Source organism: Odontesthes bonariensis, chromosome 6 (genome assembly GCF_027942865.1).
Source record: "Odontesthes bonariensis isolate fOdoBon6 chromosome 6, fOdoBon6.hap1, whole genome shotgun sequence".
NCBI lineage: Eukaryota > Metazoa > Chordata > Actinopteri > Atheriniformes > Atherinopsidae > Odontesthes > Odontesthes bonariensis.
The window spans coordinates 17,193,766-17,220,506 of NC_134511.1; the positions used below are offsets into that span (position 1 = coordinate 17,193,766).

At 41.5% G+C, this 26,741-nt stretch overlaps 1 protein-coding gene across 2 annotated transcripts; it reads left to right on the forward strand.

The window, feature by feature from the left end:
• The first annotated feature begins 349 nt into the window (after positions 1-349).
• On the forward strand, positions 350-25,328 carry rnf122 (ring finger protein 122). 2 transcript variants are annotated; one of them, XM_075467680.1, is made up of 6 exons: positions 350-770; positions 9,534-9,690; positions 20,986-21,031; positions 21,120-21,161; positions 21,290-21,372; positions 23,432-25,328. In XM_075467680.1, exons 1-6 carry the CDS (start codon positions 746-748, stop codon positions 23,544-23,546), a joined length of 468 nt encoding a protein of 155 aa, XP_075323795.1. In that variant the 5' UTR covers positions 350-745; the 3' UTR covers positions 23,547-25,328. The 2 variants fall into 2 exon arrangements, with proteins under 2 accessions (XP_075323795.1, XP_075323796.1); XM_075467681.1 differs by having other exon boundaries at positions 21,293-21,372.
• The last annotated feature ends 1,413 nt before the right edge of the window (positions 25,329-26,741 follow it).

Sequence of the window (26,741 nt, forward strand, 5' to 3'; positions counted from 1 at the left end):
AATATTGTTCAAAAACAAGATCCGAAATTATGCAAAATGTCTGCAACAACAGTTGGAGACATAAAACAACAACAAAGCGCGTGTACATGGTCTGTGGTCATATGACTGCTCCTGTCTGAATGTTTTAGTCGTTGATAGGACTGTCAATTTATATTTATATTGGGGGACTTTTACACATCTCTGCCCCGGGGCTCATTGTTTAGTAATTTGTCCATGACCCTCAGTTCAGCCAGGTCGTCACAACAAGACGCACCAACACGCAGGCTGGAGATTGGTCTTTCCGCGCGTCAGTAACGTCTGCTGGGGCGGGAGCAGGAAAATCGAGCCATTGCTCTAGTTTCCCCTCTCACACAGATGCTGCTGCTGCTGCTGCTGCTGCTGCTAGGCCAATGTCATGCCGTCTATTAATAAAAACAGTCACAACAGCCACGGCGGGAGAAAGCGAGAGAAAATCCACACCACCGTCCCTGCGTTTTGAGTCTGGGGAGATGATCCAGCGCGCAAAATAACATGACACAACAAATCTTCAACTTCCGATAAAAGAAACCCCCTTTCTACACCTTTTTGTTCGTCTTCTGCGACCTCCTTGCAGGTGCTATTGTCTGGCTCGCCTTTTACCCAGCTGGCACACACTTATTGACTCCGCTTGTGCACTTTATTGCGGTCACCCATCTGCACAGGCGGCTGCGGCTTGCTGGTAAACTCGAATCGGATCCCGGCGGCAAGGACTCCCTCTGGTGCATTGATGCACCCGTTTCAGTGGTGTAACGGTGAGCAGTCATTTTATATGATTAGATCTGTGTGTTTGTTAGGCCTATAGTGTGTTGTAGAGCCTGTTCTTTCATTGGAGTAACAGACGGTGGAAAAAGGCTGAATCACAATAGTGATCTCAAATTTTTTTGCATCTGCTATCTAAGGAAAACAAAATTGCCTCTATTATTATTATTATTATTATTATTATTATTATTATTATTATTATTATTATTATTATTATTATTATTATATGTGTGTGTGTGTGGTGCTACATCTGTGTTTACTACTGAGTTTAAAGTACCCTGGTTAAATTGTTATCTAAGCCTTGAGGAATGCTTTATAAGCAGCATGTAAACATTTAATAAATGGTTCAAATGACATATTAGTAAAGCTGTGCAATATACAAATATCTGAGTTTAGATTACTTCCCCTTTTGAGCAGAGATAAGTCCAAAGGACATTTAATTACGAGCATGTTGGACACAGAGCATCAAAAATGACCTCATATCTGAAGTTCTAATTGTTGACAAAAACTGCACTTTTGTAAGTAATTAGACGTGGACCATATATCTAATTACAGCTAGTGCATTAAAAGAGAAATTTTGGTTGTTGGAAAAATGAATGAATTTTAATAAGAAATCTATTTTTTTTCAAGCCAGAATGCTGCACATTCCCACGATTTTCATCTTCATATGTAAGGACACGAAGCTTTTATGCCTCAGATTGCATTGCACCATTGACCAAATAAAACAGGATATTTGAATAGATCACCCATGACAGTGGGACATTTGTTAAAAATGTCTGACATTTTGTGGATACAGCAATCAATGAAGAGCATAACTGATCGTGTAATAATTGGCTTTAGCCCTGTATGTTACAGTGTGTTTTTTCGTGTTCTGCTTGTTAACACTAATCAGAGTTATTATTCTGAGCTGCTACTCACTTGTTAATTGTATTTAAGATTAAAACTGCTATTCTCTGAATGTTAGTCAATGATTGAATTGATTTGCAGAATAAAGGACTTCTTAATCAATAGAGCCCTTTATTTTAATCTCAAGTATTTCCAAAAGAGAGCCACACAAGGCCAGTCATTGTGCTTTATGTGTAACATTTCGGCTCTCTGGGTAACCTTGTTTACACTGACTGACTCTATCTACAATCTATCTCTTTCACCTCTTGGCTTCGGCCAGTAATCTGTAAACGACAAAATAAGTTTGAGAAACTTTTCAGGCCTATTTGCCTCAGTAGCAGTCATACTCACTCAAAACGAGCCCCTTCATCTCGACGTAATGGTGTTGGTGCCTTACTGTGACGGAGAGAGTTTGTGCAAATGATGGATTGGTAGTCTTTTTCCTTCAACTTTGCATGTTTGAATGCAGCAGCCTCCTCTGTGGACTGTTCAGACATTAACAATTACTCCCTTTGTGCGGCTCAACTCCCCTGCTATTCATAGTACACCCTCAGAGCAGCACACAAACACACAGTGACACACTACTGGAAAAATGAAGCAGCCACAGCACGCCGTCCGCTCAGCGTGTCAGTTTATCTGTGATTATTTGCTCCAGTGTTTATGCGTGACACATGTAGTGCTTTCATACATGTGCTGTGAGGTTTTTGGCCCAACCCAATTTCTTCTTTAGGGCAGCAGCAGCCATGCAGCCAAGCTTGAGTGTTCCCTCTCATGTGAACTCCTGAATATTTGATGTGAAGTTCTGTCTTTAGTGCAAGCAGCAACAGAGGCAGTTTTGTGTGAAATCAGCGTAAATAGGACAAAACCCCAGTAGGCATCCCGTCTCAGGGAAACATCCACGGTTGAGGTGTTTTACAGCTCTGTCAAATCACAGAGGGACTTTCCCTGCCTTTTTGAACGACGGCACAAGAATCTGTCTTACACAGATTTTCTTTGTCTTAAAAATGAGAACTTTGGCTTGCAAACCTTCGTCCTTTCTCTTTATCTGCCACTCTTGGCACCATGGCAACTGGGCGCCTCATGAGACCGCCAATATATAGGTCAGTGGTCATGCAAGGCTCCACCTAAAGCAAAATATCACATATAGCATGTAAACATGAATGTCCACCCAAACAGACAGCCGTGACACGGTGAACACAAAAAGACTTGAATTGATATGACCCAGATTTGGCTTGTTGGTCTGCAGCAGCCTCACAGGTGATTTGTGCCATCAGCTGTGCAGTGACATGAATGCAGGAACAGCTATGAACCTCCCCCCACTCACTGTTAGTGTTTCTTTGTCTTCAGATGATCTTTGTAAGGCAAACTGTTTGACTCAGGCAACAATGATGGAGAAAACGAGGTCACCGTGTCCGTTTTGTTTGCATGTTCGCATCCTCACACGCGCCCAGCTTCACATGTGGACACTGAGGTAATTTCCTCAGAGATATTTTGGGAAATAGGCAGCTTTAAGAAGTTGACATCTGATGATGAGGCGTGTGCTAATCATGATGTTTTTACTCCGATTTAGCCATTATGTGACTGTTTTGGGCAAGAATGGGAATGAATTTGCCAAAGTGCCACATATTTTCAATGTTTTTAATGATGAGAGAGGGTCTACAGAGACCAAAATGTCAGTTACGCTCTATTGAAAAAATATGTGGGAATAGAATCCTTACTTAAAAAATCTATTTAAATATAACTGCAGAAGAATGATCAGGAAGCTGCACTGTCAAAACGCATTCTTTAAAAATAGGGTCTTTGTGCCTCACTGAGTGAGACATAAGTACATTTTTATTGCTTCTGCATTCATGCATGTGCATTAATTTACAGTTGTGCAGTTTCTTGTCAAAATCCTATTAAGCATCATATTTTGTCACATAGTAACATAAAATCCTCCTGGACATGGCTCATTCAGGCAAATAATAGATTGAAACAGCGAACAAAAAATAGAAGTGAAATGTGCTAACATCAAGTTTGTAGATGTCAATGTCTCTATGGGTGTAGTGTGACTAATGTAGGACATTAATGACTGGGGGGATGAAGAACATACTCTATTAAAGGGTGGCCTGTGCTACATTATTTTTACAGCCTGCATGAAACAACTGGAAGCGGTGAAAGGGGTTCTTACAGATACAGCTGGGGGTTAGGTGCAGCTCATTCATATTGGAGCTGATAAATTAAGAGTCCAGCATAGTAATTATTTTTCGTGTAGATGTGGATGCTTTTTTCTCAGGGGTTGTAAGAATTTTGATCCAGTGTTTGTGAACTCCTGCCGTCAGATCTGCTCATGTGCTTATATCAGAGTTTCATTTATGGGACTGATTAAAGACCAAGACACCTTTGATGTCTCTGCTAACAATCCCCTCTCGCTGACTGAAACGGGGGAACTTGAACGTGCAGCCGTCAACACGTCTCGAGTAATGGAGATTTTCTGCTCATTCAGACTGAGTGGAACCAAGAGGCGGGTAGTATTGATCCTCTCATTCTGCAGTTTCTACTCCGAGGTGGGAGAGGTGTCAGATAGAAATGTCAGTGTGTTACTTTGCCAGCAGGAGTGAGTAGAAATACCAGGATTGATTAAAAAAGGGCACCGCAAGAAAACAAAAGTCATCCCGGGGAAATGAAAAAAGTAAAGGTCATCAATCCGCCCATCCATTTGGTCATCTTCTCATTAATCCAGACATCCATCTCTGTGTCTATCTGTACATCTGTAGATCTTTTCACCAATACATCTGACTGCCCATCCATCTATCCCGCTGGCTGTATCCTGTAGCATTCATTCATTTGTCTATCCATACAACCACCTTACTATGCCTTCATCCAACCGACAAATCTGTCATTGGTCCTTCCTTCCACACATCTTGCCAACCATTTAATCATCCTTCTATCATCAGTCCAATGGCCAATTTGTTCACATCATCCCTTAGTCCATATATCTATTCTCCCTTCTGTACTCTGAATATGTGTCTCAAGTACAGCGGAACATTCTGCGATGGTGTAAACATATTTAAACTGTATAGGTTCAAAATAAAGCTGAGCATTAGTTTGTGACATAACCGTCATTTTTATGCTTGACTGGTATGTAAGTATGAGGGGTGCTTAAGTGTGCTGCTTAACTTCATGCATTACTCCATGGAGTAATACTAGTCTTTCCACAAAGGCCGATGCTGTATTTTTGCAGATTTATTAAAAGTGGTCCTGGTTTAAATTGAAATGTTTTTCCTTTCATCATGTTCTAACTGTCGAACAATTTTCATAAAATTAGGCTTTGTTGTTTTTTCTGGTGGTGAGTTGGCTCCGCTGGTGGGGGAGGAAGCCGGTCAGACCTAGCAGGCCCAAACGTATTGTGAGGGTCTGTTGGGAACGGCTGGCGGACTCCTCTGTAAGGAGGAGTTTCAACTCCCACCTCCGGCAGAGCTTCAACCATGTCCCGGGGGAGGTGGGGGACATTGAGCCCGAATGGGCCATGTTCCGTGCCTCTATTGTTGAGGCAGCCGACCGGAGCTGTGGCCGTAAGGTGGTCGGTGCCTGTCGTGGCGGCAATCCCCGAACCCGCTGGTGGACCCCAGTGGTGAGGGAAGCCGTCAAGCTGAAGAAGGAGTCCTATCGGGCCTTTTTGGCCAGTGGGACTCTGGAAGCAGCTGATGGGTACCGACAGGCCAAGCGGAACGCAGCCTCGGCGGTTGCTGAGGCAAAAACCCGGGCTTGGGAGGAGTTCGGGGAGGCCATGTAGAATGATTTCCGGACGGCCTCGAGGAGATTCTGGTCCGCCATCCGGCGGCTCAGGGGGGGAAAGCGGTGCACCGTCAACACCGTGTATGGTGAGGGCGGGGCTCTGCTGACTTCAACTAGGGACGTCGTGAGTCGGTGGGGGGAATACTTCGAGGGCCTCCTCAATCCCACCGACACGCCTTCCGATGAGGAAACAGAGTTGGGGAGCTCGGACGTGGGGCCTCCCATTTCTGGGGCTGAGGTTGCCGAGGTGGTCAAAAAACTCCTCGGTGGCAAGGCCCCGGGGGTGGATGAGGTCCGTCCTGAGTTCCTCAAGGCTCTGGATGTTGTGGGGCTGTCTTGGTTGACACGCCTCTGCAGCATCGCGTGGACATCGGGGGCAGTGCCTCTGGACTGGCAGATCGGGGTGGTGGTCCCCCTCTTTAAAAAAGGGGACCGGAGGGTGTGTTCCAACTATAGGGGGATCACACTCCTCAGCCTCCCTGGTAAGGTCTTTTCGGGGGTACTGGAGAGGAGGATCCGCCGGATAGTCGAATCTCGGATTCAGGAGGTGCAGTGTGGTTTTCGTCCTGGCCGTGGAACAGTGGACCAGCAAAATACCCTCAGCAGGATCCTGGAGGGAGCATGGGAGTTCGCCCAACCGGTCTACATGTGTTTTGTGGACTTGGAGAAGGCGTTCGACCGTGTCCCTCGGGGACTCTTGTGGGGGGTGCTCCGGGAGTATGAAGTGCCGGACCCCTTGATATGGGCTGTTCGGTCTCTGTATGACCGGTGTCAGAGTTTGGTCCGCATTGCCGGCAGTAAGTCGGACATGTTTCCTGTGAGGGTTGGACTCCGTCAGGGCTGCCCGTTGTCACCGATTCTGTTCATAATTTTTATGGACAGAATTTCTAGGCGCAGCCAGGGCGTTGAGGGGGTCCGGTTTGGCGACCTCAGAATCGGGTCTCTGCTTTTTGCGGACGATGTGGTTCTGTTGGCGTCGTCGGGCTGTGACCTTCAGCTCTCACTGGAGCGGTTCGCAGCCGAGTGTGAAGCGGCTGGGATGAGAATCAGCACCTCCAAATCCGAGACCATGGTCTTCGGCCGGAAAAGGGTGGAATGCTCTCTCCGGGTCGGGAATGAGATCCTTCCCCAAGTGGAGGAGTTCAAGTATCTCGGGGTCTTGTTCACGAGTGAGGGACGAATGGAGCAGGAGATTGACAGGCGGATCGGTGCGGCGTCTGCAGTGATGCGGGCTCTGCACTGGCCCGTCGTGGTGAAGAAGGAGCTGAGCCAGAAGGCGAAGCTCTCGATTTACCGGTCAATCTATGTTCCTACCCTCACCTATGGTCACGAGCTGTGGGTAGTGACCGAAAAAACGAGATCGCGAATACAAGCGGCCGAAATGAGTTTCCTCCGCAGGCTGTCTGGGCTCTCCCTTAGAGATAGGGTGAGAAGCTCGGTCATCCGGGAGGGGCTCGGAGTAGAACCGCTGCTCCTCCGCATTGAGAGGAGTCAGATGAGGTGGCTCGGGCATCTGGTTAGGATGCCTCCTGGACGCCTCCCCGGTGAGGTGTTCCGGGCCCGTCCCACTGGGAGGAGGCCCCGGGGAAGACCCAGGACACGTTGGAGAGACTATGTTTCTCGGCTGGCCTGGGAACGCCTCGGGGTCCCCCCAGAAGAGCTGGAGGAAGTGGCCGGGGACAGGGACGTCTGGGTCTCTTTGCTCAAGCTGCTGCCCCCGCGACCCGATCCCCGGACCAGCGGAAGATGATGGATGGATGGATGGATGTTTTATTTAGTTTTCTTGTGAATAAACAGACAAATGACATTGCTCCCATATGGTTCTTCCACTTTGGCTCTCGTCATGCCAAAGGAAAACAAACATAGGTGCACATACACTCACTGTCATCACCTCTGTTTTGTTCTTGTTTTAACATGTTTATCTCTGGATCTGATCTACAGTTCTAATTAATTAGGTAGCACTGACTGGGCATAAAAATGACACATTTAGTGCATTTATGTTTCTTTGTGGAGTATTTTTCAGTGTTGTGTGGATTCATTTAATCTTCAGTAACTCACAGCTCGCTGCACTTTCTCAGCTCTCACTCAACACTATCTATCCATCATGCATCATGTCCATCTAATGATTTTCTTGTCCAGCCATCTATCTAAATGCCGATTTCTTCCACCTATACATCTCTATATATTGCCAATCCATCCATCTATATATCCTAAAGTCTGCCTCGTTCATTTATCTTGCACACAGTGGACGGACTTCCCATCCAATTTAGCAGAAGTAAACATAGGCAACTCATTCACACCTACAGGCAGTTCAAAGGAGTGGGAGATGTCTATGTTTCAAAGCTCTTAACTGCTCATATAACACAGTTTGCTGCTATGTGGGAAATTAAAGACCAAGAGTCTGGCGCACAAACAATAGACAAGCTGATTTCACTGATTCGCACCTTGTCTCTGGGTGAAGGTGTGCTAATCACAGATGTCATCTGCTGGAGTTCTCATGAAAATGAAAAACCTACTCACGGTTTCAGCCTTCAGACTTGTTCCCATCGTAATCAGAAGAAGCTTGTGTCAGCAGACTGCTCTGCATCCTGCATTTGCTCCAATTCACTATCAGTCTCTGAGTTAGCATGACCCTGATCTCACAAAGCTCCCTCTCACATGCAGATAGTGACTTGTCATTACTCACACGAACAGGAAAAACACAAGTGTGCTCTAAGTCACTGCTGCTTGTGTGCATTTGTTTTTCCTCTTACTCTCTTATGCTTGTCATATGGGAATTGAAGGTTCTTGTAGGACCCACTGTATGTTCGATGATTTCTAATGATTGACGACACTAAAGACCAAGTTCGTCTCTGGTCTTCTCTCTTTTCCTTTGCACCAGTGGCTCAAAATCAAACTCAAAAGGGGGTAACACAAAATGCCTAAATTTGCATGTTTTGAATATAAAATGTATAACCCCTGGCAAAAATTAAGCAAAGGTTAAAGATCTAAATCCACGACAAGGCTCCTTCCTTTAAACAAAGTACTAGTAGTAGTTTTTGTTTTTTATGTATATTTTATGAAGCCAAGGTGTTTAGCTGTTAAGATACAGTATATTGATTTGTGTCATATCTGTGATTATATTGCACACAGCACTTATAAGATTCCTCCATATTTCTTCATTTTCTGTGCAGCTTAGCTTACGGCTCCTTTCTCCTTTCTCTCTTTTCCTTTGCTCCAGTGGCTCAAAATCAAACTACCACCTGTACAGCTACTAAAAGTGTTGATGTCTTCATTTAATTAATTTAATCAATCAGAGTCCGGAGTAGTCGGATGCTGTGGTGAAGATAATAAACACACTGTATCAAATACAGTAAGCTTCGCTCTTACTGTAACCTATCCATTGTCATTCAACATTTGTTCTTCCACCTCTCCCTCTCTGACCTTGGCTGCAGATGTCAACACTCCGGTGATGATGTATTTCATGGTAAAACAAACACACACAGGAGCATAGCAGGGCACCTAAATGGGAGTATCATCTGTTTTAAGTTGGAGCTTTCTGCAGTGTACCTTCATGGCAGGAAAACCAAGTGTTGCATTTGTGCAGTGGGAGTGAATCTTTGTACAGAAATTTATTGTAATTTTATACAGCTGTGACGAACTAGATTCCATCAAAGTCTTAAAAATGTGTAAGCTAATGTCCATAATAAATAACTGAGCAAATACAATCATTTTATCTTTAGCTGTTACTTTTGTCTGCCCGTTTGAGAATCCTAAAAATGACACGAACAAAGATGTTTTAGGAAGACTCAATCATGTTGCTCGGATACCGTATAAAAATAATATTTTACTCGATCAAGTGCATTATGACAGGCTAAATTACTACCAAAGGTGAAGAACAATGGCTGTCTCACTCTAACTTCCCGACAATATTTACTGCTGCAATTCAGACTGCCAATTAATATTACGACCCAAAAAGGAAATATGTGTAGAGTGTGTCTGTGTTTAGATAGATTTTGAGGCATATTACTGTGTATTGCTATCAGTCTTTTTTTCTATGCAGCTTTTCTCTTCCTCTGAATATGTCTTGAAATCTCCTGTCCTGCTTTGTTTAGGGTGCTTCTGTGGTCTGGGACTGGTTTACTCCAACAAGTCGTGCACCATGCCGCCCATCACCTTCCAGGATCTGCCTCTCAACATCTACATGGTCATCTTCGGGACAGGCATCTTTGTCTTCATCCTGAGCCTCATCTTCTGCTGTTATTTCATCAGGTTAGGGACAACACTAACATAAATGTGAGATTTAAAGGGGATATTTTACACCCTCTTTTCACAAGTTGACACTCAAGTCTTATGAAATGTCTGTGCCATTATTCGGTCATAATACCTGAGCAAAAGACAGAGCAGCAGCTCCTTCAACCACTGTGAATTTTCACCTCTTTAATTTGACCAGTTTAAGACCATGGAGTAAGGCACTCTACTCCACCCCTATCTTCCTCAGGGTGCAATAACCCCTTGACACATGTTATTACCATCTGACAGCATACAGTAAATGCATTTAGAGCCCACACTAGCACACAACAGAAAAAGCTCAGAGTAGCACACTGACCTGATGAAAAATATTTGATTGAGAATTTTATTTCTAAGTACATGCATTTCCCTGATTGGTTGGTACTGATCCAACCTCTAGGCACAATCTTGTTATGTGCCCAGGTTGTGAAAATACTGCACCACAGAACATAATACATAGAGCGGAACATAATATATGAATACATCAGTCAAAAATCACATAGTAATTCCTCAGTCACACTGTTGCTTCATTTTTCCACGTTTTGTCTGAGTTTTAGAGGCAAACATTTAGCTTATATGCTCTTCACCAAAGTTGACATGTTTATTTTAGTAATTGCAGGGCTGCTAATGGTGTATTTAGACAAATGGGAAGTAAGAATTTTTTACTTCTGACTGGGAAGAAAATAAATGACACCTATTAGAAGTGAGATTTCCCTGCACATAAAACATGAAATATACACCTAGTAGAGCATTATTATTTCTTATTTTCCTTAAGTTAAGTGAACTATAGAACTCCTGATCAGAATTTGCTGTGAAAGTGCAAAAAAAGTTTTGGCCTCCCACTTCTAATGTTTAACAAGATTTGATCTTGAGGTTGGATTGAGATAAAGATTTGGAGGCTGACTATTTCTACTCTTGAGTTGGGAGTGTGATGTAGAAATCCACTGCAACTCTGAACGACTCTTTAAGTGAGATATTTTCAGAGCTTCAGGGTTCCGAAGTGCTAAAGTTGTGATTTTTAGCCTGTAATAACCTCAGAAAGCCAAGAATATAATCAGAAGCAAAGAAAAAGTTTTATTTTTTTTCATAACATGTCCCCTTTAAATTAATAATAAGTCACATTCACTCCACTCACTGGTAAAAGGGGTCCTATCTGTTTCAAAAAAGTTTGTTGCTACAAGTAGCATCTGTTGGTTTCTCTCAGCCTCCTCCCAGAATTTAGAGTGCACCAACTTTGAGGAGCAGTTCAGGGCAGACCAGAGTTGCAAACAAATTGTCACACAGTTTATCTGTGAAGGGGCTACTTAAGACTCCTTGTGTGGTTGTTATGATTGGCAGTTATGTAAAGAAATTATAAAAAAAATGTAATTATAACCGTGTAAAAATCAAACTGCAGTTAACAACCAAAAACGTTTGTGATTAGTTATGCTGCGTGTACACCAAGAGCGACCTCCGCTACCTGGTAGCGGAGATCGCTGGAGAAGCTTCGCTTGAGAATTTGCTTTGGTAGCTTTGGTAGCTCGTGACGTCACATTTAGAATGTTCAATTTTTAAAGGCCCCGCGGCTGTGCAGCACCCAGTGAGGGCAGGGACACGAATAAACGTGTTGTTATTTACAATTTGTTATACAAGATATACATCACGTTACAAATGATGTAAAACTACATTAGGTACACCTGAGAAGAGCAGGAATAGCAGAGGCAGCTGTGAAAAATAAACTAAATTCAAAATAAAATCCGAAATAAATCCGAAATAAAACTTAATTGCAGTGAGAAAGGTATGCGTGGGGTTACTACACTATTGTATTGAAGCACTCGACACGGCAATTGCAACAGTCTCAGGATTGAACGACTATTGTTTGGATAGGAACTAAAGTTTACACGTCTGTTTCCGCGAACCCCGCGGATTGTCGGACCCCTACAATCTGTGGATTGTCATTGGTTTTCGCCGAAACGCGTCATAGCTCATTACCATAATGTTAGCTTGAGTTTAATCGCTTGAATCCGCTCTGGTAGTTCAGTTCACTTCGCCACTGGAGAATCCGCTCTGGTAGCCCAGGTAGCTCACCCTCCATAGAGAAATGATGATTTCCGGCGCTCAGGTAGCGTAGGTCGCTCTTGGTGTACACTCAGCATTAGACTGCATTTGAAAGATTAATGGGCCCAGCAGGTGTGAAACATGAGGGCAATGTGGAAGTGCCTTAAAGTGGAATAACACTGATAGTAACACTGGCCCTTCGCTCAGAAACATCTGACGCTCCAGTAGATTCACATTCAAAAAGTGCCAACTTCTGGCATTAAATAGTCATTACATTCACTGAATTATTGTATCATGAATTCACTCCTTCTGGTCAGTGTTTTTGTTTCTTTTGAAAATAGTTCTATGATTAAGTTGATGTTAGGCTGCAAAAAGATATCACAAACATCATTCTCTAGCTTTACTTCTGTCCAAATATGATCATTTCTGGCTCAGAAATATTAAAAATGGCCCAAATACAAAACTCTTAGCTTGAAAATAGTTTGAATATACAAAAACGTGTCAACTGAATATATTCCGTCGTTAAAAAGCTTGTTGTGGAATATCTTCTGCGTCTTTAAGATGCACATGAATGCCCTTTTTTGACCTGTTGAGCAACAGGGGTCACAAAGCTACTTTGACCTCAACACCATCGTGGGTTGATGGTTCAAACCAAGCTGTAGCTACGTCGAGACAGGTGCCAAGCTGTATGTCCCTAAATTCTGAATGGGGTTTTTGATTAGTTTTATTGTTTTTATTTAGACTGGCAAGTTAAATCACTTTGCTCTAAGCAACCAAGGCCAAAGCAGAGTCCTTTTGTTTTTTTTGGATAAGAAGGCCTTCAGTGACAGAATTTCCAGAGTATTTTCATTTTGAAGTAAAAAAAAAGGTCTACAACAAACTCTACAATATTATGCTTCATTCCCAAGTTTAAGATAGTTATTAAAAAAGTATTAAAATGTAATAAGTTAGGGTAACTTGTAAGCTGTGGCATTTCAAAAGCCTGCTTTGACCTGCTTTGGGTGGACAATGTCTCAAACAGTGCTTCACAACTGTTAATTCTGCCGAGATAAAAAGGGCACTGCAGCACATCATCAATATGAGATATACGTTTACAAACTTTTTGACCTTTGAGTGTGTAATTCTCTTTTCATTGTGGCTTCATATTGACCTGCACGTAGGGGAATATAATAACACCTTTTCCAACGTTAACACACTGATTCAGATTTGGCCCTCCTAAAGTTTAATGAAAAGTTCATGGATCAAGTCATTAAATTTCCTCCTCTGAGAACCATAAGCTTATGTAACTAATTTGATGGTAATCCATTAAATGGTTGGTGAGATATTTCACACGAAAGTCTACTTTCAGGTGCAGCTAAAGGGGCGGATTCAACAGAATCCTAAGGGTGTTAGTGTTTGTGTGTAGGCAAGAAATACAGTAAGGGAGGGAAGGATGTAAAAAAAAAGAGGAACACGGTGACCTATCCTGCTGTTGTCTGTGAACTCCCTGATGAGCTGAGGGTACGTATGTGTTTGAAAGATGGGATGTGAGGCAACAGGAAGCCGCCCGTCACAATGTGTGAGGACAGCAGTGAGCTCAGAATAAACACGGCCTGAATAGCGCACAGTGGGGGCACACAAAACCATCACACATGAAGGTCTGCAGTGTACAAAAGCTCACCAGGAAACACCAGAACCTACAGCGGGGTTTGTTATTTCTTTTTATCTTGACCTTGCTTTGGATGAGTCGGCATCTTTATTTGGCCTAACTACCCACCATTTCCTGATACGGCGTGCTATTTTAACGCTTTGATTTCGAGCTGCTGTTACAGATGGCGACATGTTATCTAAATGCCACTTTTTAAGAAATAAGTGGTGGTCAACATGATGTGAACACCAAATTTTTATCTCTTATTTTCTTTTGTTCACACAACTCAATCTTGTGAAAAAGATGAGGTGTCATTAGTTCACAAACAGTAGTAAACTATCCTTGTGAGGGAGCATTTCTGCACGTGCTCGATCCTCCCTCAGTGTGCAACTTCTCAACACAGACTCGCTTGCCAAGTTGATGTTTGAGACCTTGGAGGCAGGAACAGTGACGGATGTGTCCTCACAGGTGCTGCAAAATAGCCCCCTTATTTAATACGTTCAGTGGTTTTTAACGAGCAAAAACGTTCGATTTTTGACACTATTCATCATTTTATTATTGATACAGACATTATGTAAGAAAATCGCTTGTCAGGTGTTGTTTTCAAAATTTGAAATGAACTTTGATGGTTAATCTTCAAACTAACCAGCACAAAAATAGCAAAAATAGGAAAATGCTCCTGAAATAAAAAATCAATGAATCAATAAATTATCCTCTTTAAATGGATGGTTAGATTAGAATGAAAAATCTGCTCTGAATGGTTTAAAACACAAAAAAGGGCACCAGTTTAAATAGTTTGATTTACAAACATTATCGGGAAGGAATATTTTTTTAACCTAGTATGAATTATTGTTTGGAGCAGCCTTAAATCAAATAAGCAGAACATTTGTCACTTTTGATTATTTGTTGAATGGTTTGTTTGACTGGGCATGTGGCCATGAGCTCTGTCAGAAAAAGCTCACATCCCTCCTAATTCTGTTGAAACACTCGCCTATGAATCACAACCACTGAGTCACTTCCTGTGGCTCCATTAACAGGCTGAAGGTAGTCTTGGTTAGGAGTGTGATTGTGAATTCATTTATTGAGAGGGCGATTCATCAGACTGAATAGTGAGTAATTATTCTCTGTGACGGGCAGGTTTCCAGTCATCTTGCTCAGACTGACTCTCAGTCCTTTGTTTGCTAAAAGTTTGGGATGTTTAGCTTCAAAATTACAGTGAGCTGGTTGAAAAGTCTGACCCTGTTTATCTGCATGTGTTAGCATTTCATTTCTTCTAAAAAGCCTTCTTGTAGTCAAGGTTTTTTAAGGCCAGCTCTCTCATTTAAACAGATCTTTGTGTTGGCACAAAGATGAAATGAACATAGCAACGTACAACGCGTTCTTGTAAATCACAAACTAAATTCAATTTGAAATAGCACACAAAGATAACATATTAGATGTTGGAACAGAAACTTAAGGACACGGCAGAAAGGCTTAGTTTTTCAGAGGTAACATGAGGATGAATCACCTGTTAAGCTTAGTTTATGGTTGCCATTAGCAACCTTGTGAATGGCCAAATGCCAGAATTGACATCACAATAACTGGTATTATGATTAATATGAATAGGAAGTGTGGAAACACTTCAGATCGTTGATTGGTCAGAAAGAAATGGAACCTGCGGACATAAACAGCAACGTCACTGCAGCAGTTTACACAAGCTGTTGCCCCTGGCTGATTGGCAGAAACATGGCCCCAATTAGGGAGTTATCACCGGAAACAATGGAAATGATTAGAAAACTATTTCAAGAAGGTAATTCAACTGATAGTGTGGTAAACAATGTTGGTTCTTCCCAATCAGCTGTGTCTAAAATTTGGAGCGAGCACAAGCAAAATGGGAAGATTGTATAAGGGAGACATACAGGTTGAAGTGATGCCAAAAAAAAACTCAAACCAGTCTGCCTTGTAAATAGAGAATGCACATCAAGAAAAATGGAAAAGCAAATGGGAAGAAACAGAAAAAATGACACTCATTATAAAAGTCTAAATGAGCTGATATTTCCTAAAAAAAACAATAACATCTCTCAGAACCAACAGCTTTACATTTAGTCTGTGTACTACTGCTGATTAAGTATAGAGTAATAATGATTCGTAAATCATAGTGCTCTGTTTTGACTTATTTTTGGGAGACACGGTTGTGCAAGACTGAAAATGTATCAGTGCCAATATGAAAACCCACCTCCATCTGAAACAACAACAGATGATTTATATTAGGTAACAAAGCAGCTATTCAGAGAGATTTCGCAATTCATGCAGGGACAAGCTGATGTTGTTTTTATCCGTTTTTGTCTGTTTTGTATTGTTTTACAAAACAATGACTGAAAGTAGAGATATTCATCTACCTGACTGGTTCTCCCAAGTGTGTTTTCTGACGCATTTAATTCACATTCAGAGAAGCTTAAGAGTTCCCCAAAGGTACCAAAACAACAACAGCAACATTTAAAAACAGGAAATCTGACTGGTTTCTAGGATACTGCACAGTTTTACATCCTTTCAATGTTTAGAAACTGTTCCTCAAATTTCTTGTTGCATCACAGCTTCAGATTTTATCAGACCTGCAGAAAGTTGCAGTGAATATTTAGATAAAAAAATGTTTCAGCAGAAGAAAGGGCAGACTGGAGGTCATCTGGTGACACATGTAAACATAGAAATACAGTCAGCAGTAAATCAGAGGGAGAGAATGGGAGCCGATTAAAACTATGAAACAAAGTTGTGTGGATGTAAACAGTTCATACAAACACGATAAATGTAAGTGAAGTGGCAGGCTGGAATTTCTTTTTGAAATTATCACGTACTTTTCTGTGCTTAACTGTAAAGAACAGCCCTTTCCATTCTGAAAGAGAAGATGGGTGCCAGGGTTGAGGAGCGAGGCCAGTTTGATGTGGGGTCATAGAGGTCCGAGGTGTGCAGGGTTCACAGAGCACGGAAGCACAGAGCGGAGCTGAAGTGGGCACGACTGCAATAAGGATTAATCAAGGGAAAACAAGCTACACAGACTGAATGCTGAGGAGCAAAAAGTGATGAATAATTTGTCTCAGAGTGTTGTTAGCAGCAGAGGCTTGGATCTGTGAGTGCATGAGGAAGTGGCAGGACTGAATATTATATCTGTAGAGGTCTTGATTATGGAACTGGTTCAGGCTGATGGAGCTATTTCCTGACTCCAGCACACCTGACTGCACTCCTCCAATCAAACACACACACACACACACACACACACACACACACACACACACACACACACACACACACACACACACACACACACACAATGAGAGAAAGGCTCAGGGAGAGGTAACAGGTTGCGCAGGTGTTAAAGTGTTGTGCCTCTGCAAGTAAGTCGTTCGGGGTCAGTGTGATGTAAATGTCATTATTGAAGGGTGTGCAGAAGGTTCTCTGTGAAGGACCACTGAATATATTCATACTGTGCAGAAAACCTCTTTGTGCTGAGCAGATCTGCTGCTCATGTACAAAACAAAGTCCTCCAAGCAGATATAATAAAAACATCAACAGCTTTTTTGATGCCTGCAATTGTTTAATTAAATCTGACACTCAGGGAAGCATAGGACGGGATGCAGAGTGGAGGTCTGCTTTGGGATTGGGACTCCACTGGTCCAATGAAATTAAGAAAGTGGTTCTATGGGCTGTTATAAACTAAACTGTAAGCATAGGGTGTGTGCTGTGCATCCTTGCATCTTCAACATCCAGATGAACAAACCACATCACTTGAATACCCCACAAAGACAACTTCCAACTGTTAGCCTGGAGATAGAAACTACATATGCGGAACGGATCGACAGTACATACTGTAAGGAGAAGTCACAATCAAAAGGAAAGGGCTGCACGGTGGTTAGTGCCGTCACCTCACAGCTAGAGGGTTCCAGGCTTGAGTCCCAGCTGGGGCCTTTCTGTGTGGAGTTTACATGTTCTCCCTGTGTATGTGTGGGTACTCCGGCTTCCTCCCATCGTGCAAAAACATGCATGTCAGGTTAATTGGTGACTCTAAATTGTTCCCAGGAGTGAGTGTGAGCGTGGATGGTTGTGTGTCTCGTTTTTCTCGCTTTGGCCTGTGAGGTTGTCCAGGTTGTCAGTTGCCAGTTCAGGTCTTGACTTTTGCCCTGTGACAATTCAGGTACCTGAAAACTACAAGCTCTGGTTTAAAGAACTTTTAGACTTTCCTGATTGAGTTTAATTCTCACTTAATGTTTGAATAAGGATACAGTATTATTAATTGACAACTTTAATGATCTTCCTGTTTCTGCTTTTTCTACTTTTAAACAAAAAAACTACAATTTCAATACATTTCTTATGAATTAATACTTATAATTAGAAATGGCAATTATCTCTTGTTATTCAAGTCGCGACTATGGCTCCTTACCAATCAAGTCATGGCTGTTCCAGACAGGCCAGTACAACCTCAGATGTTGTTTGCCCGCACCCTATGCTATGGCTGATTGGTGTACGTAAATGTGGATATGAATATGAACCTAAATATCAGCTTGTGTTTAACACTGAATAAAGTAGGATGTAGAAGATTCATGAAAAGGTTTGAAGTTAGATTGGAAGTTTTTTTCTGTTCTTGTGGACCAGTTCTCACCCAGTAGTTGGAAGAAAAACACTGAAATCTCCATCATGCCTCCTCTCTCACCCGCTTCACATCATCTCCCAGCCATGGGAAAGCTCAACACATGTAAAACGTGTATCCTCACATTGTTCACATGGAACACTGTTTGCAGCAATCGGTGTAAACAATAAACCAAATCACAAAAACAATGAATAACGGACATTTCCCTTCTCTCATTTTTCCTCACTTTATATATTTTTATATTTCTTTCTTTATTTTGGGAGATCTGATCACATCTCAGATGCAGTCGCTGCCTTTAGTTTCAGGCCCAAACTGCAGACGGTGACAGACATTTGAGTCTAAGTTTAGTTGTGTAAAAACAGGAGACCAAAAATAACTGCCTAGGCAGACATAGCTCGCCAAGTGATAAAGATCTCCTCTCCATTGTTTCTTTTTGTGGGGGGCGAGGGGGTTTGTGCAGAAATTCAAAGAGGAAAACATACTCATTAGCTGTGTTTGTGTATGTGTGTGTTTGCATTGTTCATGTAATTACATGACTGCTTAAGTGTGTGAACACATGTGTGTGCTTGTAGAGGATTTGTCTATAAATGTGTGGCCACCATAGCAGTTTGAGATGACAGTTTATTCTCAGAGAAAACACAGATTTAGTAAAACAGAGTCCCATAATTAAAACACACTTAAATCTTATTCTGAGTCAAACTACCTGCTGTTAAAGTGAGACTGGAATTAAGACAAACATCTTTATCTCTTAATAATCAAGAAGAAGATGGTGTAAAGTACACTGAAACAAACATTTCTCATTCTCATTCTCACAGTCATTTTACCAGAGTTTTGAGGTAATTATTGCAGTTTAAGCTACTATATTTCTCTGTCAGCTATAGTTGCAGCTGACTTTGCAGTTTACAAAGATATATTGTGAGCAATTTATAGAAAAAAAATTATTAGTTTTTTAATTGAAGTCCATTTCAACTTTTAAAATTATGCTGCATCAGTAATGATTTTAATCTGATCATGTGAAAGACGTTGGAAAACGTATCAGCACTATAATGAGTAATATTGAATATTAGTATGTGATTATGCTTTGTTTGTTTGAATATTTTGTAACATCATGTTGATTATATTTATGTTACATTATATTATATGACAAACATATCATTTGCACTTATCACTCAACTATAGCTCAGTGACAACTTTTTCATTGTTCATTTGTAAAAATAGAAAAATAGATAAATGGTGAAGAGGCAGCTGAGCCAGAGGGGGAAGCTTTCAATATATTGGTCCATATTTGTTCCAACCGTCACCTATGATAATGAGATCTAAGTTGTAACTGAAAGAATGAGGTTGTGGATACAAGTGGCTGAAATGGGCTTCCTTCAGAGGGTGGCTGGGCTCACTCTCAGAGATAGGCTGAGGAGCTCTGCCATCCACAGGGAACTTAGGAGTAGAGCCGCTAATCCTGCACATCAAAAGGAGTCAGTTGAGGTGGTTCAGCCATCTTGTTAGGCTGCCTCTTGGTGGCCTCCCTTTGGAGGTTTTTCAGGCATGTGTGGGAGGAGGCCCCGGGACAGACCCAGAACTTGCTGGAGGGACTATATATCCCTTCTGACCGGGGAACACCTCGGGATCCCCCAGGAGGAGCTGGAGAGTGTCGCTGGGGAAGAAGATGTCTGCCCTCCTGAACCTGTTGCCCCCGCAACTCGACCTGGAATAAGCAGAAGATAATGGATGGATGGAAAAGTAGAACATGGCAAGAACAGAACTAAAGTCGACGTGAGGAATGGCAACAAAGATGACAATCTAGAAGAGAACAGAGGAAACCATTAAGTATTTATATATTTGGAGCTGATGAAAAACAAGGGGCAGATGTGCTGAATGGCAGACTGAATCCAGATGTGTGGGGAAAGCAGAAAGCAAGAATAACTGACACAAACCATGAAATAGACTAATATAGCCCGATATACACTGCACGATTTTGAGCCATTGCGGATAGTTGTGTTGGATTCGTTGGTCGTTGCCCCTAAACGGAGGTCCTGCTTCGCACTGTGAGAGAGGTTCGAAGCAGCCAGTGTCATGGTCTTGCAACCAAAGATAACCTGTGATAATTTTAGAAATTTAGGATGATCATCATCTTGTTGTGTATCTGCTGCTATGACCTGTGTCTCCTAATCAACCAGTAGGATCATAACATGGAGTAATGTGCAAGTCAGTATGATGCTGATGTTGTTGTGTGAGACCCAAAACAGAGCTGAACGGAAGCTGAGTAAGCTCCAAAAACTTAATGTCACTGTAACACGGAGCATCTGTGGTGCTCTTCACATCCGCAAACTTCTACAATTCAGCTGGTATCATCATTGTACAGTCTGCACACATCAAATGCCAAGATAAACGTACACTTTAGAGTGTAGCTTGCAGTGAACTTATACAGTGGCTGTAAATGAAACAGAAAACCAAGATTAACTGAACAAAACCCTTACACACATACAAAGCATGGAAATGGAAATAACAAGACAACACAAAAACAAACACAAACCCATATAAAATTTTAAGTCCATATAATTCTCCAAAAGTATGGATGTACATGCGGTCATTTTCTAAAACTTGATGTCTTCTGCTGCTTATTGTGCATGATCATGCAAAAATGCTTCATGGTGACTTCGCTGTATAAGGAAATCTCACACTCCAAACAAGAGGTTTCAGGATTTTTCTGTGAGAGAGAGAATAACTCTTTGGTGAGGAATTAAGATGAAGACAGAGAAATAAAAATATTTAGAGAAAGTACCTCAAAATGTACTCCACCTCAGCTTTTGACAAAATGTACTTCTCACCCTTGACATTCTTGTAAATAAAATTCTGGATATTCACTTTTATTTGAGTATTTTGTTTCGGAATCCCTATTATATATATATGTATATATATATATATATATATATATATATATAAAGAAAATACACACACAAAATGTTTAATTAAATTTTCTGTCTCCACTTATTTACAGCAAACTACGACATCAAGCACAGAGTGAGCGGTTTGGATACAGAGAGGTGAGACTCAGACCACAAAAAGCAATGTATTTATTAGCTTGATTAAAGGAATATCTTGTTTGAAAACCACATTTTGTCACTCTTACAGGTAGTTTTAAAAGGAGATCCCAAGAAGTTAAGTCTTCATGGGGTATGTATGAGATTTTGCACTAATTTCTCTTTACATGATCAGTAAAAGAGTTAAACTGACGAGTCACACTGAATTTATACCCTTGACTGTCCTCACTGACTCTCCCGTCTCGTCTGTCACTCACACAGCAGACGTGCGCTGTGTGTCTGGAGGACTTCAAAGTGAAAGACGAGCTGGGTGTGTTGCCATGCCAACATGCTTTTCACAGGAAGTGAGTAGAGTCTTTCTTCACACTTGTTTGCCGCTTCACACCCGCTGACGCTTGTTAGAATGAAAACGATCATATTGAATGTGATATTCAAAAGTTAGACGGACTTTATTATTCATTCACGTCTTCTGGCTGGGACAGCCCGTTCAGGATTAGAGGGTTGGGTCAGGTCTGCAGTTTATCACAGCAGGCAGGACCAGTCCTGAGATCCTGCTGGATGTCTGTATCCTGAAGTTTTTAGGCGTCTAAAATTGGAGAAGCATTTTTCCTGGACTGGATTCTGTGACAGGAGTTTGAAAAATAAGTCTATTTAGGGGAGCAGTTTAACATTTCTGGAAATACATGAGCCTTCATCATCAGTGAGCTCATCAAGAAGTGATATGATCTTAGTCGAGCAGAAATTAAAATGTGTATTCGGTCTGTTACATCACAAAAAATCATCAACTACTCAGCCAAGCATGACGTATTAACACAATCACCAATTGAGATAGATTAGGCCTCACGATCATGAGAAAATGAGCTGCGCTGTTAGCTCTGGCGGCTGGTCTGCTGAAGACGCTGATTGACAGATCTCGGATCAGCTAGAATTAACACCACTAAGGGGCCAAACAGAGTTGTTTAAAGCAAAGCAAACTGCTTAGATCTGAAGTCCAAAAACAAACATGTAAATAATAAATATTCCAGTCTTCTAGTTCTGAACTAAGTTTTAAGCATTCTTGGACTGTGTGACTCAAACTCTCATGTTGTGGGCCAACAGTGTGGCTGAGCTGTCAATTCGGTGAGCACACTGGCAGGAGAAGGAGAGTCAATTCGACTATGATGAGCTGTGGTAGTGATGCATGCATAAATCCCATCTGTCTCCAGGGCAAACTTTGTAAAACTGCCAGGTGAAAAATGATCTCTCTGTCACCTTAGCTCTGTACAAAACCTATCCACTGAGCGTCTACCTGTTCCTTTAGCCCTCTAACCCCGACAGTCACAAAATCAAACCACAGTGTGTGTTAATCTAGTAAGTACATGTACATTCAGGCCTGTAAATAGCTTGTCTCTTGGTCCTTTCATAAAGCATTAATCTGATTCTCTGAGCTGGTGTGTAGCCACGCCGACATCTGCAGTGCTACATTTGAACTCTGCTCCTTACAAAAGTATTGTATTATTCCTAATCTTGATATTCCTCAACAATTTGGATTTGAACAATTTGTGGGCTTCTGAACATTCTGACATCCAGAGAAGACACATTTCTGTGATGAAGCAGGAAACACAGAGCCAGCTATCTGTCAGATAGATAGCTAGACGCCATTGTTGGCTAGTTTGAGGCAAATGCATTGTAGGAGGCCTGTTTATAAGATTATAATATGAGGGTTAGGTGTCAGCTTTGCTCATCTTAAATACTGTTCTGGTGTGTCACTAAGCCCTGATTTCAAACCCACCCTAAAACATCCTAAACAGGAAATTGATTAACTCCATTATTCTGTAAAACATTACTCCAAGTCTTGTCATGTTTTATGAAACCGTTCTCTCATACATGTAACATTTTTCCATGCTTAGCTTTACTCTGAACTTTTCTAAGTCATGTTATATTGAGAGAAGTTCAATTAAAGACATCTGGAGGTGCATTCCATCCAACTCAAGCAAAGTCTGTAAAACAAAAAAACTCAAAGCCTTTAACCTTATTGTATGAAAAACAGAAAAACGGGAGGAAACATGGTTCCATTGGTAAAAAATGTATTTAACCCAGTGCGATGAAACGGCATACTGTGGTTTTACAGGTTTGTATGTGGGACTATTTCTTTACTTCAAAAGAGTAACTTTCCCATCTTGTCATCACTGCATGGCCACTAGCAGTTTCCAGGACGTAACGCAATGGCCAAGAACTAGTTCTTGTAAAAACACTGCTTACGCACAAATTGCAAATGATAGCGGCATCCCATCTAAACAGCAATTTATACTTTTAAAATGCAGACGCAAGCAAGTGAAGTTTGTAAAAGCAAAAGAGATGGATTGTATAATTCATTATTTAGATTTAGGTGGAGTGGGTTCAGTTTGTCTTCTTTCCTCGCAGGTGTCTGGTAAAGTGGCTGGAGGTGCGTTGTGTCTGCCCCATGTGCAACAAGCCCATAGCCGGCCCCCCTGAGCAGCATCACAGCATAGGGACTCTGCTGGATGAACTGGTGTAACCTCTGATCCTTTGTCAGCCTGGGTGGAACGCCGGCACCGGGCCACACCAGCTGCCCCGAGTTAGTGACCGGCAGGAGGAGTGACACTGTTTTGCTGTTAAAACACTGCAAAGCACCAACATGATGATAATATGTTGGGGTAACCTAGTTACCAACCGGAGGAAGACTCTAAAAGATGCTGTTGCTTAGCAACAACCTCTGTGATAGCAACACGACACCTTACAGTGTCTCAGAGATTATCTTCAGCCACCCACACATCACTCCACCGCTCCTCTTTCAAGATCCGCCCTCTGCACCGTTCTTCACATCTTCTATTGCTGCCTTGAGTGAGTTTAACGGCACCAGTGAAGAGGAGAAGGCAGCTTTTTCACTGCGATGTCGATAAATGAGCGTTGGGGATGAAAGCAGGAAGCACTGTATGAGTCTTGCATGTCAGGGTGGGAGCAGACATGAAATGATGTCCCTATCGTCTGAAACTCCTGTGGAAAATATGCAAACAGCGTCATGCCCCTGTTCATATTCAGTTTTTAGAGTTTGTAAAGAGGAGCTGATAGAAGAAGAGCAACAAGAGCTGAGGAAATGAGGAAATAGTACCATAATAAAAACATAGATGGGGATGATTTAAACTATTCTAAAATACTAAATTTGACTCACTGTGGTTAAAAAAATTGTAAAAGATGATTCATTTCTTACAAGCAGTATCTAAATTATTAATTTAAGTAGCCTAACCTCTTTTTTTTACATGGGTAGCAAACGTTTACAAATCAAACTAACTTCTTCTGTGTAATGTGTTTAAAATCCATACTGATGCCCGCCACAACAGCGACACCATGTATTCTTCATACTGTACATGCTCCACCTGTGCTTTTTTTCGTTTAAACAGTATTTTTTTGTCCACTGGGATGCTGTATTGCCCAGACATGTTTTTCTGTTAATATAGATGGAAATAAGTGAAGCATTCTGCCTCTCAATGTAACAGTTTATTTGAAATATGGCGATTTTTTTTTTAAATGTTGCACTTTGAATTCACACACAGATACACAAGAAACGCCCCTTTGTCTGTCTGAAATGTCAGTATGGTTTTAATGTACCTCAGCAGGTTCTTTGTTTTCAAGTCTACAAAGTAAAGGAGCTGAGAGGTGCAGGCCCTTAGAGACTTTATTGCTCGTGATTCTGTTTCACATTCTTCGGTCGTAGGGTTTATTTCTCTGAAAGCGAAACACTGCCTAAATTGAGCACAAAACTCACAAAGCACATTGTGCAGTGACAGCAGGCACCTGCACTGTAATCAAAATGTCCATGAGCCAAGAAAATTTAAGGGAAAAAAAGAAAAAAAAAAGAGGCAATTCTGCTGCATTGAGGAAGAGAAATGATCACTCTGACTCTGACGGCCACATTCCACATTTTATAAGCCAACAGATGTAAATAATTTGAAACGGTAATAAATAAAGTTGTCTGTTTACTCAGCCTCTCGCATGTTTCTTGACATCCATGTATATGGCGCCACCATCAGGGGGGATATTGCATCTAAATGCATTAAATCATAGGTGTGGGCAAAATGTTATATAGAAATATAAATAAATTAAATATTACTCAAAAACTAAAGTCACTTTTTTTGTTTTTATCCTTTTTCTGTGATCTCTTTGATGTCTTGTAGGTTAAGTGGTCGATTATTTTTGCTGCCGTATGACTGTTTTTTTTACTTTTTTTGGCTGAAAATACTTGGCCTCGACCTGTGACAGATAATTTGATTAAAGGATCCTTAACAGACTGATATGTGAAGCTTTTCCAGTTGTGACTCATTTAAACTCCCGTGTTTCTCAACAGAAAATGACAGCTCTTCCAACGTGTTTCTTATTCATTTATTTTCCCTATTAATTCATCTTTTGGTGTTTTTGTTTATATGAATTGGCTGTCCAGCAGTCTGTTAATTTTTTTTTTTTTTTAGCATTTTTGGCTTTAAATGCTCAGATAGCTCAAGCTACAACAATAAATATATATATTTCTCAATGGAAATCAATTCTTGCAGAGTTTGACGCATCCGTCTCTAAGATTTATCAACTAAAGCTCCAATTTGTGACATTCAGGGTGATCTACTGGCAGAAAGACAATGCGATATTCATAACGGTGTCTTCAGCTGTATAAAATAGCATGAAAATGACCCTTTATCTCACCAAAAGGCAGATATGGACGGTTAAACGTATTAATTAAAGTATCCGCCAAGTTGTAGCCTCTTGGTTTGAAAAGTGAAGCCAACCCTAACCATACCGAAGGTTGACATCCCTCTGGCTGTGTCCATATTTTATTTAGAGTCTATGGTTTCCTTTTTGTTTTTATAAATGCTGGTGCCAGATATGGAGGGACTTTCGATGTTCTTACAACTAAGAGATGTTTCACTTAAGCAATAGGCAAGGCTAGTTTATTTGTAGAGCACAATTCGTACACAAGGCAATTTAAAGTGCTTTACAGCTACATAAAAGTCACAAGAAGGCAAATAAAACCATTCCATAAGGCATAAAAACAATAATTAATTAATTAGATGAAAAGCAAAGAGAGCAGATAAAATACTTTCAGTTGAGATATGCACAGCTAAAAAGAACTGTTTTCTGTCACGTTCGGTTGAGGTGGTGGTCATGGCGTGGTGAAGGAGGACCCGGATGCAGATATTCAAAAACAAAAACTTGGTTTATTTCCAATAAACAAAACCACTGTGTGGTACGGCGTCTGCACTTCATCCTGAGCCGGAATACAAAAAAACTAACTATGAAAAAACAAAACATGGCTATGACTGTGATAAACAAAAGGACAACCCTGACCATGAATACTGTGACTTCAGTGACAGTGTCATGAGGGACAGTGAGGATCTGGCAAAGTGCATGAGGAAACCTGGAAAGTAAATACTGAAGGGTAGAAACACAGGTGATGTGAGTGAAGCTGATGGCAGGGCAAGAGAAACTACGGAAATTATGGCAAAAACTAAAGACTAAACAGGAACTTAAAACTTAACAAAACTAACAGACATGACATTTTCAGCCTGGATTTAAACATTGTCAGACCTAAGGCCTGTCTCACATCTTCTGGAAGACGCAGCCTCACCTTGTTTCGTCCTGACTCTGGGCACCAGCAGGAGACCCCTCCCTGAGGTTCTCAGAGTCTCAGGTGGTTCATAGGGCTCTAACATGTCAGGGATGTACT